Here is a 14,310-nt window from a genome sequence, read left to right as displayed (position 1 = left end):
GAATGCACAATACTATAGCATAAAGAATAACAACTATTATATAAATATACAAATATATGTTTATTTTGATCAAACGGAACAAATAACATTATGTAAATAACAAAGTCATATGCATTTCAATTACAAGCCAACTCGACTATGGGATAAATGGATAACGCTTGTATCACAGATAAGATAATTGCTGATAAAGATTAAGTTATCATATCCGATATTGATTAGCACTCGTCGATACGCTTTATTGACAATGCGTAAATGGTTCAAATATATGACAATAGATTGCCCAATTGGGGTAGATAAACATCTGGCTTGGGCAGCTCGGGATTCCCATGCAAAGTTTCCAATTGATAGCTGCCGGTGCCCACTAAAAGCGATTGCAGATTGCAGTTTCTGGCAAAGGTGACATCGACTTTGCAGCTACAAAGTGAAAGAAATGACATTGAGCGACATTAAGCAGAGATTATATTGTCTCCTCTCACTCTCTCTCTCCCTGTCTTACCAATCGCCTATCATTAGCGTACGCTCAGGCTGTAAAGCAGCTGCATTGAGCAGCGGCTCTAGAACTAAGGGATTCGGTTTGCCCATATCCAGCGCCATGCGTCCCGAACACGTCTCAATTGCAGCAACAAATGCGCCAGTTCCGGGTATATGAACAGACGGATACTTGTGCACCGCATCCTTGTTGGTGACGAGGAATGCGCAGTCTTTGTTGCTGCACAGCAGGTGACAGGCGCGCGCCATTTTACAGTAGCTGAAATGCTCATCCCAGCCAACAACGACGGCGCCCACATTGCCAGTCGCTGCGGGCTGCTTCAACTCCCGATTTACGAACTCCTGCCACTTGTCATTGGGCTGCAGCAGCTCTGGTTGGCCAGCGCCAAAACTTTGAATGCCCGCTTCAGTTAGTGCTCGCTCAATAGCCGCATTTCCAACCACATAGACCCGCTGGTCGCTTGTCATGTGCTGTTTCAGATAATCGACGATTGTTTGCGTGGGTGAGATGATATGCGACTCATTGGGCAACTGGAAGCCCAGACGTTGGGCTCGCTGCCAAATTTCATGGCGCGTCTTTAGGCCATTATTTGTTATTAAATAGACGCGTTTGCCGGCACGGGTCTGCAAGGCATTCAACACATCGGCGGCACCTTCAATAGCCTTGTCATCATGCCACAGCGTACCTGATCAAACAATATTTACGAAGTAATAAAACATGTATGTATACATATTCAAAGCATTGATTTCGATAAAGAGCATCTTTAAAGTTCTCTCTCACTGTCTCTCATATGCCCCCAACATCATCGATACAGATATCGATATACAACTTCTCAAAAGTTAGGTGGCAGCGCTGTAAGTCTAAGATCTCTCTGCTTTTCACTCTCTCACTCTCACTCACAAACGCACATACTTGAAGACTTACCGTCGCAATCACTCATAATTGTATCAAAGCCTTGCAACCAGCTGTTCACCTGCTCAGGCTGGAGATCTAACAAGTTAATTGCCTTTGCTCTGAACATTCTATAGTCGCGAACGAGTTGACACTGCTGCCTGCTTTGGCGTGTGTTTGTTTCTTAACTGAGCGCGAACTAGTGCTGCAAAAATATCGGATCGGAATCGTTATAATCGATATTTTCGAATTTTGGCAAAAGATCGATATGGTTTTCTTAGTATCGATATATCGAAAAATGGTTATTCTTGGCGTTGGTTTTAACTGTGTAAGAAGCGCATTTATTTAATTTTGCTAAATTATATACAAATTGATTGATTTAATTTAATTGCAATAGAAAGAAAAAAAATTGATCAGTTTTTGGGAAGAAAACGTAAGTACAATTGATATATCCTATTGGAAAAGCTTGGAATCATAGCTTGTGTGTTTTAGGCGCGGCGAGGGTGGACTCCGATGAAGAAAATAAGACCGTGGGAGCCCCAAAAAAATCCGAAGTGTGGAAATATTTTGAAAAAGGAAAGGATGGTTGTGCGGTGTGCAGAAATTGCTTTAAGGTCTGCAAAACAAATGGAAATACCACAAGCCTTAAAAATCACTTAACACGCATGCATCCATCGCTGCAAGAGAGTGAATTGGCACCCAAGTCCGGTAGCATTTTGCACTTCGTAAATAAAAAATATGAGGCAACGTCCTCTGAGAGCGAGAGGATGTTTAGCAAAGCTGGAATGATTGCTAATTCCAGAAGGGCGTCATTAAAACCGGAAACAGTAAACAAACTATTTTTTTTAAATAAAAACCAATGGGTTTTGTCTTAATTTCTTTTCTTTTTCAAACTGCCATGGAGGCAATTGTTTTTGTTATTATTATAATATAATTTTAAGGAGCATAGTGAATTTGAGCTTTAATGAATTGCTGTTTTAGGTTTAAGTTAATGAAAAATAATTTGTTATACGACTTTGTTCGGTTGAATAAATTTGTTTTTGTTTGATGCTGTTGCTTTTATTTTAATCTTGAAATGGTTGCCATTTTATCCATTAAGAAGTCATAATTAATATAAATAATATAATAGATTCTAAGCAAGAAAATTAACATTTAAAAGAAGTGTTCGATATATCGTTTTTATCGATCTTTTTCTCTGAAAATATCGTGAATATCGATATTACGGAATATCGATTCTTTTGCAGCACTAGCGCGAACTAGTGCTGCAAAAATATCGGATCGGAATCGTTATAATCGATATTTTCGAATTTTGGCAAAAGATCGATATGGTTTTCTTAGTATCGATATATCGAAAAAATGGTTATTCTTGGCGTTGGTTTTAACTGTGTAAGAAGCGCATTTATTTAATTTTGCTAAATTGTATACAAATTGATTGATTTAATTTAATTGCGATAGAAAGAAAAAAAATTGATCAGTTTTTGGGAAGAAAACGTAAGTACAATTGATATATCCTATTGGAAAAGCTTGGAATCATAGCTTGTGTGTTTTAGGCGCGGCGAGGGTGGACTCCGATGAAGAAAATAAGACCGTGGGAGCCCCAAAAAATCCGAAGTGTGGAAATATTTTGAAAAAGGAAAGGATGGTGCGGTGTGCAGAAATTGCTTTAAGGTCTGCAAAACAAATGGAAATACCACAAGCCTTAAAAATCACTTAACACGCATGCATCCATCGCTGCAAGAGAGTGAATTGGCACCCAAGTCCGGTAGCATTTTGCACTTCGTAAATAAAAAATATGAGGCAACGTCCTCTGAGAGCGAGAGGATGTTTAGCAAAGATGGAATGATTGCTAATTCCAGAAGGGCGTCATTAAAACCGGAAACAGTAAACAAACTATTTTTTTAAATAAAAACCAATGGGTTTTGTCTTAATTTCTTTTCTTTTTCAAACTGCCATGGAGGCAATTGTTTTTGTTATTATTATAATATAATTTTAAGGAGCATAGTGAATTTGAGCTTTAATGAATTGCTGTTTTAGGTTTAAGTTAATGAAAAATAATTTGTTATACGATTTTGTTCGGTTGAATAACTTTGTTTTTGTTTAATGCTGTTGCTTTTATTTTAATCTTGAAATGGTTGCCATTTTATCCATTAAGAAGTCATAATTAATATAAATATTATAATAGATTCTAAGCAAGAAAATTAACATTTAAAAGAAGTGTTCGATATATCGTTTTTATCGATCTTTTTCTCTGAAAATATCGTGAATATCGATATTACGGAATATCGATTTTTTTGCAGCACTAGCGCGAACTGAGCGAATCATCGTGATTTTTAATATTATGCTGTCTCACTCAAGCGCTTGCGCTACAAATTAAGATGGATGGGTATGTTGACAACAGCAATCAGTTTGCAAACAAATTTGTAATTTTATTGTAAATTTTACTATACACCTGTGTAATGCTTTTGTTTAAATCAAGTGCTGTCTGTTAATAATATTAAGTTTACTAGTGTCCCTGAGCGGAATACATAAACTGAATAAAATTTGTCAAACATATATATATATATACAGTATATATACAAATTAATAGCGTCCGTGTGTAATCGAATCGATAATTGCTGGCAGTAGATCTCCCAATTTCGGTATGTACATATCGGGTATTAGTTTTTTGTCGTCGGGGTTTTTGCTATTCCTCCATTGAGCCACATCATTCATAGAATGAATGCCCGTTCCGACGAGAAGTGTCTGAAATCCACAATTATAGCCCAGGAGAATATCCGTGTTGGCCCGATCACCAATCATTAAAGTTCGAGACGGAATGATCTTTTTTTGCTTAATCAATGACTGACAAATGGCCGGATTAGGTTTTCCAATCACAATGGGTTCCCTCTCCGCACACGTTCGAATAGCATTCACAAAGCTGCCACTGCCCGGAACAACCATTCCTGGCATAGGGAAACGTTCATCTGTATTCGTTGCAATGAACAAGCACTTCGGGTCGCTGAGATAGGATGCCGCTTTCGTCATTTTCGGAAAGCTGAAATGCTCATCAAAGCCAACAACAACGGCCCCAATATCCGGTTCTACAGTTAAATGCTTTGCCATGAATTCACCCAGTGGGGCCTTCATTACATCAGGGCCAACGCCTGTGTGTTTTATTCCAACTGCATCCAGTTCCTGTGCAATTCCCGGGGATCCAATAATATAGACGCGCTTGTCAAAATTGCGATTCTTCAGATAACTAGCCGCTGCATGGGCTGTCGCTATGATGCCCTCTTCGGTGATATTGAACCCCAGATCAATGCCTTTCATAAGTAGTTCTTTACGTGTTTTTGTCGAATTATTTGTGCAAAAATAAATGCTCTTTCCCATTCCTTTTAAGTAGTTTATCGTCTCTGGGGAGCCGGGTATAACATTTCCGTACACCCACAGAACGCCTGCATGATTGAAATTAAAATCATTTGGAGTTCAAAGTTCATTTTGTCTTATAAGAGATTGATTTAAATGATTTCAAATAATAAAAAAATATGTTCTACATTAAAGGAGCTTTAGAGAGTCGTACTGGCCGCACCCTTATGACATTGTAATTTGACATTGAATTTTGCGCGGCCTCACACACACACACACTCATACAACTACATAATTCGTTTGCGTGTTAATTTTGACATACGACTACAACAAAATGTGACGTGATTGACTCTATTTAGGAAGTAGGCTTTTCATTCAAAAGTATGTGCCTTATTACGCAATTCAAATTGGGTCAGAATCCTTCATTCATAACTTGACACACTCACCATCGCAATCGGTTATAACGGAATCGAAGCTGTCAAGCCATTTGTTGACCTCTACAGGTGAAAGGCTCAGTAGGTTGGTGCACGTTTGTTTATACATTTCGTTCGATTTGTTTTATCAGATGAATAGACGGTGTTAGGACTAGAACCTTTCAATGCCCGCGTACTACTGCAGGCTATCTACTAATTACCAAATTTCAGCCACTGATAATTTATTTATGTATATCTATTGAGCTGATGCGTTTTCGACAGTGTGGCAGCACTATCACTTATCAGCTGACATGTTGACGACGCACAGCTGTTCACAAACTACTGTAATTTTTTGGTATTTTTAAGATTATCAAGTCAGCTGTTAAACAAACCCAGCCAACTGTTGGCTACCAACAATTCAAAAAGACAAATTTTGCTTACAGTTTCAAACTTTTAAGCCGTTTATTATTGTATTTGGCGCTTACATATACAATTAATTACTTATAGTACAGGTTTTTGTTTTGTTGAATCTCAGTTTTCATCCTCCATTTCTTTATTTTTTACAAACTTGCTGGAAGATCAAACCATTGCAAATAAAGTAAAATACTGCAGCTATACCAAATTGTAAGCAAAAGAAATTGGATGATCGAGATGTAATTGCAAGCGATCTAAAAATGTTAAAGGTTGTTATTTTTTCATGGGATGAAAGGGTAGTACTGGAATCTACAGCGAAAAATTTTGCATTTTGTACCATAATTTGCATTAAATAAATCTCATTAAGCTAGGCAATGTAAACCGAACGAAAAAGTTTGCTAATTACAATATAAACTATTTTACAGTAATCATAATTATATAAATTAAAAACTAGACACGAAAATTTATCGAGAAATTGCATTTATAGTGTGCATCTCTGGACACCTTTTTGTTGTTTTGTTTTGTGTATGGGCTATAGATGTGTGTGTGTGCGAGAGAGAGGTAATGAGCCAAGACTATTAACTAATGGATTTCACCTAAAACTGTGACATTAATAAGCTACCTGGGCCGCCACCTGCGTTACCAGCATTACCTCCAGGCCCATTTCCTCCACTACTCAACACAGAGCCCATTAACGCCCCACTGGGCATTTGCTGCTGCTGCTGTTGATGTTGCATCGACAGCTGTTGCTGCATTTGCAGAGATGAGGAAAAACTGTTCGCACCCATGCCCGCATTCATTCCGACACCGACGCCCATGCCCACGCCACTACTACTCATGGGATTGGACATGATAGCCGTGGCGCCCATGACGGGTCCACCCATACCAGCTGGTGCTGCGCCGCCGCCGCCGCCTCCACTGGGCATTCCGATGCCTAGAGCTCCGCCTGGTTCGGGACTTTGGTTTTTCTTTTTACGCTTTTTCTCCTTTTTGCGTTTCTTGCGTTCCTTATCATCCTCGTGGCGCTTTTGTTTTTTGTGCTTCTTCTCGTATGTCTCCAAGCCAGCAGAATCTGAAAAGGATTCTTTTAGTTACCAGTTATACGTATTAGCCAATTTGAAAGATTTTTATTTACCCAATAACGTTGACTCTGGTCCCCCAGTAGTAATTCCGTCTTTGTGTTTGTGCTTTTTGTGCTTGTTTTTGTGTTTACGCGCAGGTGTGGCATAAGTGGTGCGGTACTGTTCTGGCAGCTGCAATGCCAATTCAGAGTATATTAGTAAGTAAAAACATTACAAGAAACTGTTTGCTCACCGGTCCAGGATGCAAACGGAAGCCGGCCAACTGCACAGGAGTCAGGGGCAGGAGTTCCTTGCCACCGATGGGCGGCTTTTCGATGACGCTGCGCAGCGTGCTGTTTTCCACGGGATGCGTGATGAGGTCATTGATGCCGGGTATGTTCGGTAGAAACGATGCCAGCGATTCCTTAAATTTTTTCTCTTTGAATTTGGTCAGCGTATGATGCAGTCCATATTCGGTCATGAGGTCTTTGTCGCCAGTTAGTTCAGCTTTCGCTGGTGGCTCCTTCATTGAGTAGAATGGACCCGTGTGTATTATCGTTGGCGTCTTCCCCAACGATATGGTTGTCTTAAGCGTCCCTGATGAGTCCTGTCGCGCCACCACGGGGGAGCGACCGCCATGCGGTGAAGATCTGGGTGAGTCCATCATTATATTGCCGTAGTTGTTCATCATTTTTGAGCAACTCGACAGAGGCGGGGCGGTTCGGATTCGGTCAAAGAGTTAGGCACACACAAAAACAATAGCAACAACTATGCTGCACCAGCAGCAACAACAACAAGGCCAGACAGCGTAGCAAAATTTTGCAATCGGTTTGAGTTGCTGCCGCACACACAAAAAGCGAGCAATATACGCTCAGCTTATTATTGCGGCCGCGCCGACACTTTAATGTATATTTAATCAATTATTGCGCACGTTTTATTACGATTTTCTATATTCAATTTGTAGACGAAACTCTCGCCATCTTGTTGTGTTCACGTACGAGTGTGACCAGCAAGCGAGCAACTGAATAAAGGCGACACATTGTTGAATAGAAATTCAACCACTGATGACAGAAATTTGCTTGTGACCTGCAAATATATCGAAACTGGGCCACTATCGATATATTGGCCAGTCGCCATCACCAGTTTGCCGTGTTCTAGCGTAGCGTACCGTGTAATTTTCGTTAGAACTTTGATAGAAACGTCAAAGTTTTGTTTTTCGGTTTTAGAGAAAGCTATTTTACAAATTCTACAGCAATGCAATCCACACTACGCAGAACTGTGACAGCTGTGGCCAAGGTACAAAGATATAAACCCACTTCACCAGCTTAGTCCAATTGGGTTATGCAATTCTAACCTAAATAGGTCATAACTTTCGCATTAAATGCATTAGTAGTCGATCATAGTGACGTCGCAAACTGTGCGTATTCAAATGTCAAGGTCGTATATTAGACCAATTATCAGCTGACACAGTCGTGATAAAGCCAAATGATTATCAAAAAGCGTGTTTGTGCTAAGTGCCAGCGATTAGCGTAAACACAACAAACCGTAAAAATTAAATGAGTTAGAAACTAGTGTGACCAATTAGCATTCTGATTAAATCGCTGTTCCTCATTGCAGACACCACTGCGAACTAATGCAGCCATTTTGGGGGCATTTAATTCCCGCTGCTACTCGGCCACACATGAGGCGGACATTGTGGTCATTGGCTCTGGACCCGGTGGCTATGTTGCTGCCATCAAAGCGGCCCAGATGGGCATGAAGACGGTCAGCGTGGAGAAGGAGCCCACTCTCGGTGGCACCTGCCTGAATGTTGGCTGCATTCCATCGAAGGCTTTGCTAAACAATTCACACTATTACCACATGGCGCACTCCGGAGACTTGGCCAGTCGAGGCATCAACTGTGGCAGCGTCACGCTTGATCTTGAGAAGCTGATGGGACAGAAGACAAATGCTGTTAAAGCTCTAACCGGAGGCATTGCAATGCTGTTCAAGAAGAACAAAGTTACACAACTCACGGGCTTTGGCAGCATCGTCAGCCCCAATGAAGTGAAGGTGGCCAAGAGCGACGGCACAACGGACACCGTTAAGACCAAGAACATATTGATCGCCACTGGATCGGAGGTTACTCCCTTCCCTGGCATTACTGTAAGTATGTTCTAATCTCAACTATTCGGTTATGGATATAGATATTTGTGTTCTGCAGATCGATGAGGAGGTCATTGTGAGCAGCACGGGCGCTTTGAAGCTGCCCCAGGTGCCCAAGCGCATGGTTGTGATTGGCGCTGGTGTGATTGGTCTGGAGCTGGGCTCTGTTTGGTCGCGTCTGGGCGCTGAGGTTACTGCCATTGAGTTCATGGACACCATCGGTGGGGTTGGCATCGATAACGAGGTGTCCAAGACCTTCCAGAAGGTGCTCGTTAAGCAGGGACTCAAATTTAAGCTTGGTACCAAAGTAATGGGCGCCACTCGAAACGGCAACACTGTCAGCGTCTCCGTGGAGAACGCCAAATCGGGTGAAAAGGAGCAGATCGAATGCGACACGTTGTTGGTGTGTGTGGGACGCCGGCCCTACACTGAGGGGCTTGGATTGGAGGCTGTAGGTATTGTGAAGGACGATCGTGGTCGCATTCCCGTCAATGCCAAGTTCCAGACGGTGGTACCGAGCATCTACGCCATCGGAGATTGCATTCACGGCCCAATGTTGGCCCACAAGGCCGAGGATGAGGGCCTAATCACCATCGAGGGCATTCAGGGTGGACCAGTGCACATTGATTACAACTGCGTACCCAGCGTGGTGTACACACATCCCGAGGTGGCGTGGGTGGGCAAATCTGAGGAGGCGCTCAAGCAGGAGGGCGTTGCCTATAAAATTGGCAAGTTCCCCTTCCTGGCGAATTCGCGTGCGAAGACGAACAATGAGACCGATGGCTTCGTCAAGGTGCTCGCCGATAAGGCAACGGACCGCGTTCTGGGCACCCATATCATTGGCCCGGGTGCCGGCGAGCTGATCAATGAGGCCGTACTGGCCATGGAGTATGGCGCTTCCGCGGAAGATATTGCCCGTGTCTGTCACGCACATCCAGTAAGCTAAAATAGATTGTCCCCGCTGTAAGAAGTGTATTGTAATGGAAATTTGTTCTCTTTGCAGACTTGCGCTGAAGCTTTACGCGAGGCAAATGTTGCGGCCGCTTTTGGAAAGCCAATCAACTTTTAATGAGAACCCCATTTTAGTGTACTGATTTGAAATTGGAAATGCTAATATCTCCGCTTATATGAAATTCTCAATGTGCAACTGTAACGAAACATGTCCGATCAATATATATTGCCAATTGCAATGCAATGTAGTTAACAATGTATGTTTAAAATAAAATTCTTTTGAAACCCGCGCTATATGTTAGTTACTATCGATACTGTTTTATATCGATATTAGTTTAAAAACAGCTGAGCAATATAGCAAGGCAATATTTCAAAATAAGCAATATCGATAAATGAAAGCTAATTAGTTTTTCAAACATAGTTTTTTATAGTAACACCGACTTAGAAATTAAAATGAAATCCTCAAGTTTACCCAATTATTATATGTCGTCAGCTAAATTTTCAAATGAATATTAAACTAACATCTCAAATTGGACAGTCATCGATTGTAACTGAACGACATGCGCTATCAATATCTCCGATATCATTCAATTTTGACATTTTAAAGTAGCAATGGTCACACTAATCATATAATATTTTGAACGAATTGTCAAAATTAGGTTACAGATTCCTTTTATACATTGCCAAAGATTTCGTTTTCCAATTTTCTATAGTTTAATCAAACGAACTCAAAAGAACAAAATTAATAACAGTTGCAATGTTTCGCGTTTGTAAATTATGCGTACCTCGCACCATACATGTCTCCAAACTGAAGCGTCGAATGTCTCTCGCCAAAAGGTTATTAAATGCCAGTAAAGTGCAATCATGGGAGAATACAACCAGAGAACGTATGTCCGCAACCCAACAAGCACAATTCAATTTATCTGGCAAGCAAAAAAAGACGCAATCCAACGATCAGGAAACAACCCAGACAACGACCGTGTGTTGAGTTTTGTTGATGTTTTGTGATGTAATAGATGTGCTTTAACCGACCCCTCACTCCACTTTAACAGAGTTCTCATCGCTGGCCAAGGAAAATCTTTAGTGGCATTCAGCCAACAGGATCAATGCATTTGGGCAACTATTTGGGCGCAGTGCGGAAGTGGACGGAATTGCAGAAGAAACGCGAAAATATTACCATTAGCATTGTGGACATGCATTCAATAACAATGCCGCATAATCCACCAACATTGCGTGATAATATTTTCACGATGGCTGCCACGCTGCTCGCCTGCGGCATCGATCCCTCCCACACAACATTGTTCGTCCAGTCTTCGGTGATGGAGCACAGCGAATTAAATTGGATACTGAATTCCTTAACCACGATGCCGCGATTAGCTCAGCTGCCCCAATTCAAGGAGAAATCGCGAACCGTACGCGATGTACCCCTGGGTTTGTTTGTCTATCCGGTACTCCAGGCGGCCGACATTATGCTATATAAGTAAGTCTACCCTGTTAGCTAATGCCTCAACTAACTCTTGACTCATTTTATCTATATAGAGCCACCCATGTGCCCGTTGGATCGGATCAATTGCAACATATTCAATTGGCACAGCACCTGGCGCGCGCTTTCAATGCACGGTATGGCGACATGTTTCCGGTATGCAATGCCATTATAGAGGAAAACGATGGCTCACGGATACTTTCCTTGCGTGAGCCGTCGAAGAAGATGTCCAAATCGGATCAAAATCCGAAAGGCACCATCAATCTGAGCGACTCACCCGAGCAAATTATCGAGAAGATTAAAAAGGCCCTCACAGACTTCACCTCGGACATCTCGTACAATCCGGGCATGCGGCCGGGTGTTAGCAATCTAGTGAACATCCATGCCCAAGTCACAGGTCAGAGCATTGACACTGTGGTGGAGGAGGCCAAACAGTTGGACACGGCGCAGTATAAGGAGCGTGTTTCGGAAGCAGTCATTGAGCATCTGCGCCCCATTCGAGAAATGATAAATAAGCATTTGAATAACCGCAACGAACTCATCTATGTGCTGGAAATGGGCTCGGAGAAGGCACGCAAAATGGCGCAGGCGACCATGGCGGAAGTGCGGCAGCGTCTCGGATTGGGCATCTCGGGCGTAAGTCCGGCCAGTGTATTGGTGGCGCCCCCACTGCCGGATCACTCAAGAATAACGGCCAGTCAGCGTCTGGTTAAGGGCGTCCTTCGTCCGGATAGCCAGCGAACCGAGACGGGCTATAGTGGTGGAGCCGCTGCTGTGGGTGGAGATGCTGGCGATGCGATCAGCGGAGAAATGGGTGGCAAACAGGGACTGCGGAAATCTCGTCATACGGTTGTGCCCATCCAGACGATGCGTGTGGAGAAATCCTTCAACCGTTCGCCGTCACGGCACACCTTTAAGCTGGACAATTACAATATGCCTAAAATTGGGTTTCGCGATGCCAATGTAAGCCTGAACTCCGCCATTCCTGCTCGGGCCGATCAACGTGGTGGTCGTCGCAATACGTTTGGCTTTGTGGCGCCCAATGCTTTGGGCTCTGTCAATAATATGTCCGCCCTGAAGTATGGCAATTCGAATCCCAGTGCCTTGGCTTCCGTGACGAGTCAAGTGAATGCGGTGTTCAAGCAGCAGGAGACGATCAGTAGTCTGGCCAACAGCGCGTTCTATAAGGCAGCGTCCACCTCCTTCAACAGCCTAAATCCCAATGTCGTCAATGTGGCAGCCAAGACTCTCCATAATCGCAACAATCAAACGACGGCAGCTGTGTGCAGTGCGCCTTCTGCAAGCATTGCAAGCAGCAGCAACAGTAGCAGCAGCAGCAGCAGCAGCAGCAGCAGCAGTAGCAACAACAACAACAACAACAGCAGCAGCAGCAGCAGCAGTAACACTAGCAATGCCACGAGCAAGTCCAACACTAAGGCTGAGACCAATACCAATAGCACGGGTAGTGGAGCCCCTGCGACGAAGACCACGAGTGCTTCCACTGAGGAAGAGGTTGAATCAAATGTCGAAGATCATGAAGATGAAGAAGATGATACAGCAACAACAGAGACTTTGGTGGAGAAAATTAATTAGAGTAGACTGGGTGTATAATTGCAATTGTTTTTAGTATAGTCTGATAACCCAAAAATCGCTTGTAATACATTGTGATCTATTTATGCTAAATGGTTTACATACCTGATTTTGGAACAGCGCGCCTCGAAATGGGTAGCATTGCTTATGTTATTATGAATGTTAATAAACAGTGCTATCGGCAGTGCCGATAGTCATGGTATTTCGGTACTTGTCAAATGCGGGCACTCTGTTCAATCTCTTCAGTATTTTTTCTTCATAGTTCGTGCGGTTCGGTTGTGCGCGCGCTCGCAATACAACGACGTTCCGCATACATAGTCTGTCTCTGCCTCAACCTGTGTTACCTGTGTTTGGTGTTTGATGTGTCTGTGTGCGTAATTCCATATATTTTGTCTGTTTGTACGTACGAAGTAACGAAAATCACATACCAAAGGCTATGCAAATGCGTTGCCAACGTTACGCACGCGTAGAAATACAAAACCCAAGTGCTAACTCGTATTCATATAAAAAAGCCGCAAAGTGATTTATATCAGGCCGAACCGCGCGCCAAGTGAAAGTGCAACAAATACAATCACACCAAAACTAAGCTGCGTCAAATAAAACGTATTAATTATTTAAAAAATAGGCAAAAACCAAATTGCTCAACTACCTGTTCTACAGAAGTCCGTCGGACGCATCAACAGCAGCAGTAAGAGAAACAGCAGATCAAAGAGAGGTGCGCAACAAATACAAGAAATCTAACTGTTGCTTCTTCGTTGTCTCCGTGTATGCGTGTGTGCGTGTGAAGTGCATGCTTCAAAAACTTCATTTCATCTTGTGCTACATCTAACGGTTGTTTTTGTTTTTTAAGCACATAGAAGAAAATAACTAAACAAATATTTTGCACAACAGTTTTAACAGATGCGTTTACTGTTTTACATAATTCGGGACAGCAGCTGGTTTGTTGGCTGTTCTATTTAGGCGCTTATTAGCGGTAGATCTTGTTAGTCAGAGTTAAAAAGTTTGAGAGTTGTTTGTTGTCAAACCACACAAACCGCAGCTAAGTACTAAAGCACCAGTAATTCTATGTATAAATAAATAAATTTATTATAATAAATACGAATTAATTACACATTTCTATATGCCATTTAATAGCTAATAATTTATCATTTTTGAATCATGACATTGTTTTACACGCAATGCTGTTACTGTTATTGATTCTCAAACTGTAAGCGGTTGGGGCGGTATTGCTTCTCTGAGCATCTATTTTTACTGTTAATTGCATACACTATGAGTAGTAGAAAAGGAGCATATTGGCTGTGGGCAAAATACCTATGAGTTTTATGTTATTTACTCATGAAAGTCTTAAGTTATATTATATGTGAGTCTCACTGTTATTGAAGCTACAGTTTTAGCTGCACTAGATCTCAGTTTTTATTTTTGAACTCTTACGCTATAAACAGAGCATCGCGCAGTCGCTTTCAGTATTTGCCTTCATTTGTTGTACACGCAATTAGTCAAATGACTTGTGTTAGTTTTAGTTTCTGT

General features: G+C 42.1%; 6 protein-coding genes and 1 long non-coding RNA gene across 13 annotated transcripts in view; 4 read left to right on the top strand and 3 right to left on the bottom strand.

Moving 5' to 3' along the window:
- Positions 1–36: 36 nt before the first annotated feature.
- Positions 37–1,549, bottom strand: LOC108614291 (phosphoglycolate phosphatase). The gene is made up of 3 exons (XM_018008341.2): positions 1,415–1,549; positions 497–1,175; positions 37–414 (listed from the first exon to the last, which is right to left on the bottom strand). Exons 1-3 carry the CDS (start codon positions 1,509–1,511, stop codon positions 258–260), a joined length of 933 nt encoding a protein of 310 aa, XP_017863830.1. The 5' UTR covers positions 1,512–1,549; the 3' UTR covers positions 37–257.
- Positions 1,550–1,653: 104 nt separating this feature from the next.
- Positions 1,654–4,346, top strand: LOC149269369 (uncharacterized). Of its 2 annotated transcripts, XR_016269968.1 has the most exons (3): positions 1,654–1,814; positions 1,874–2,872; positions 2,932–4,346. It is a non-coding gene; the product is annotated as an uncharacterized LOC149269369 (long non-coding RNA). The 2 variants fall into 2 exon arrangements; XR_016269967.1 differs by having other exon boundaries at positions 1,654–2,872.
- LOC108614290 (phosphoglycolate phosphatase) lies at positions 3,787–5,459 on the bottom strand. Its single transcript, XM_018008340.2, has 2 exons — positions 5,173–5,459; positions 3,787–4,815 (listed from the first exon to the last, which is right to left on the bottom strand). The coding sequence occupies exons 1-2, from the start codon at positions 5,267–5,269 to the stop codon at positions 3,962–3,964; spliced, it is 951 nt and encodes a 316-aa protein (XP_017863829.1). The 5' UTR covers positions 5,270–5,459; the 3' UTR covers positions 3,787–3,961.
- Positions 5,460–5,570: 111 nt separating this feature from the next.
- MED19 (mediator complex subunit 19) lies at positions 5,571–7,657 on the bottom strand. Of its 2 annotated transcripts, none has more exons than XM_018008338.2 (3): positions 6,868–7,657; positions 6,689–6,806; positions 5,571–6,637 (listed from the first exon to the last, which is right to left on the bottom strand). In XM_018008338.2, the coding sequence occupies exons 1-3, from the start codon at positions 7,303–7,305 to the stop codon at positions 6,150–6,152; spliced, it is 1,044 nt and encodes a 347-aa protein (XP_017863827.1). In that variant the 5' UTR covers positions 7,306–7,657; the 3' UTR covers positions 5,571–6,149. The 2 variants fall into 2 exon arrangements, with proteins under 2 accessions (XP_017863827.1, XP_017863828.1); XM_018008339.2 differs by having other exon boundaries at positions 5,571–6,625.
- A 74-nt stretch (positions 7,658–7,731) lies between these two features.
- LOC108614286 (dihydrolipoyl dehydrogenase, mitochondrial) lies at positions 7,732–9,999 on the top strand. Its single transcript, XM_018008337.2, has 4 exons — positions 7,732–7,910; positions 8,232–8,759; positions 8,818–9,696; positions 9,763–9,999. Exons 1-4 carry the CDS (start codon positions 7,869–7,871, stop codon positions 9,826–9,828), a joined length of 1,515 nt encoding a protein of 504 aa, XP_017863826.1. The 5' UTR covers positions 7,732–7,868; the 3' UTR covers positions 9,829–9,999.
- A 296-nt stretch (positions 10,000–10,295) lies between these two features.
- On the top strand, positions 10,296–13,002 carry TrpRS-m (Tryptophanyl-tRNA synthetase, mitochondrial). Its single transcript, XM_018008160.2, has 3 exons — positions 10,296–10,689; positions 10,763–11,190; positions 11,250–13,002. The coding sequence occupies exons 1-3, from the start codon at positions 10,468–10,470 to the stop codon at positions 12,784–12,786; spliced, it is 2,187 nt and encodes a 728-aa protein (XP_017863649.1). The 5' UTR covers positions 10,296–10,467; the 3' UTR covers positions 12,787–13,002.
- A 38-nt stretch (positions 13,003–13,040) lies between these two features.
- The window catches only part of nuf (rab11 family-interacting protein nuf), a 57,068-nt gene continuing 55,798 nt past the window's right edge, over positions 13,041–14,310 (top strand). For 3 of the 5 annotated variants that reach the window (XM_089468194.1, XM_018008169.2, XM_089468195.1), the window contains exon 1: positions 13,042–13,498. The gene's annotated coding sequence lies outside the window, so the exon portion shown is untranslated. Of the gene's footprint in view, positions 13,499–14,310 lie in introns of all 5 variants that reach the window. The other 2 variants (XM_089468193.1, XM_089468185.1) reach the window with 1 other exon arrangement.

This window comes from Drosophila arizonae, chromosome 4, assembly GCF_054131065.1.
Source record: "Drosophila arizonae isolate 15081-1271.41 chromosome 4, UAZ_ARI_1.0, whole genome shotgun sequence".
In the NCBI taxonomy this organism is placed as follows: domain Eukaryota; kingdom Metazoa; phylum Arthropoda; class Insecta; order Diptera; family Drosophilidae; genus Drosophila; species Drosophila arizonae.
The sequence above is the reverse complement of the archived record's forward strand: the minus strand, read 5'-3'. Positions and strand labels throughout refer to the sequence as shown.

Excerpts from the sequence above, each read along its gene's own strand:
- LOC108614291 (XM_018008341.2), bottom strand. The coding sequence starts at position 1,511 with ATGTTCAGAGCAAAGGCAATTAACTTGTTAGATCTCCAGCCTGAGCAG. Across the intron at positions 1,176-1,414 it reads AATTATGAGTGATTGCGACG|GTACGCTGTGGCATGATGAC; the intron begins GTAAGTCTTCAA and ends TTGTTTGATCAG. Across the intron at positions 415-496 it reads ACGCTAATGATAGGCGATTG|CTGCAAAGTCGATGTCACCT; the intron begins GTAAGACAGGGA and ends TTCACTTTGTAG.
- LOC108614290 (XM_018008340.2), bottom strand. The coding sequence starts at position 5,269 with ATGTATAAACAAACGTGCACCAACCTACTGAGCCTTTCACCTGTAGAG. Across the intron at positions 4,816-5,172 it reads CGTTATAACCGATTGCGATG|GCGTTCTGTGGGTGTACGGA; the intron begins GTGAGTGTGTCA and ends TCAATCATGCAG.
- MED19 (XM_018008338.2), bottom strand. The coding sequence starts at position 7,305 with ATGATGAACAACTACGGCAATATAATGATGGACTCACCCAGATCTTCA. Across the intron at positions 6,807-6,867 it reads TCCGTTTGCATCCTGGACCG|CTGCCAGAACAGTACCGCAC; the intron begins GTGAGCAAACAG and ends TTGGCATTGCAG. Across the intron at positions 6,638-6,688 it reads ACCAGAGTCAACGTTATTGG|AATCCTTTTCAGATTCTGCT; the intron begins GTAAATAAAAAT and ends GGTAACTAAAAG.
- LOC108614286 (XM_018008337.2), top strand. The coding sequence starts at position 7,869 with ATGCAATCCACACTACGCAGAACTGTGACAGCTGTGGCCAAG. Across the intron at positions 7,911-8,231 it reads CTGTGACAGCTGTGGCCAAG|ACACCACTGCGAACTAATGC; the intron begins GTACAAAGATAT and ends TCCTCATTGCAG. Across the intron at positions 8,760-8,817 it reads CTCCCTTCCCTGGCATTACT|ATCGATGAGGAGGTCATTGT; the intron begins GTAAGTATGTTC and ends TGTGTTCTGCAG.
- TrpRS-m (XM_018008160.2), top strand. The coding sequence starts at position 10,468 with ATGTTTCGCGTTTGTAAATTATGCGTACCTCGCACCATACATGTCTCC. Across the intron at positions 10,690-10,762 it reads AAACAACCCAGACAACGACC|AGTTCTCATCGCTGGCCAAG; the intron begins GTGTGTTGAGTT and ends CCACTTTAACAG. Across the intron at positions 11,191-11,249 it reads GCCGACATTATGCTATATAA|AGCCACCCATGTGCCCGTTG; the intron begins GTAAGTCTACCC and ends TTATCTATATAG.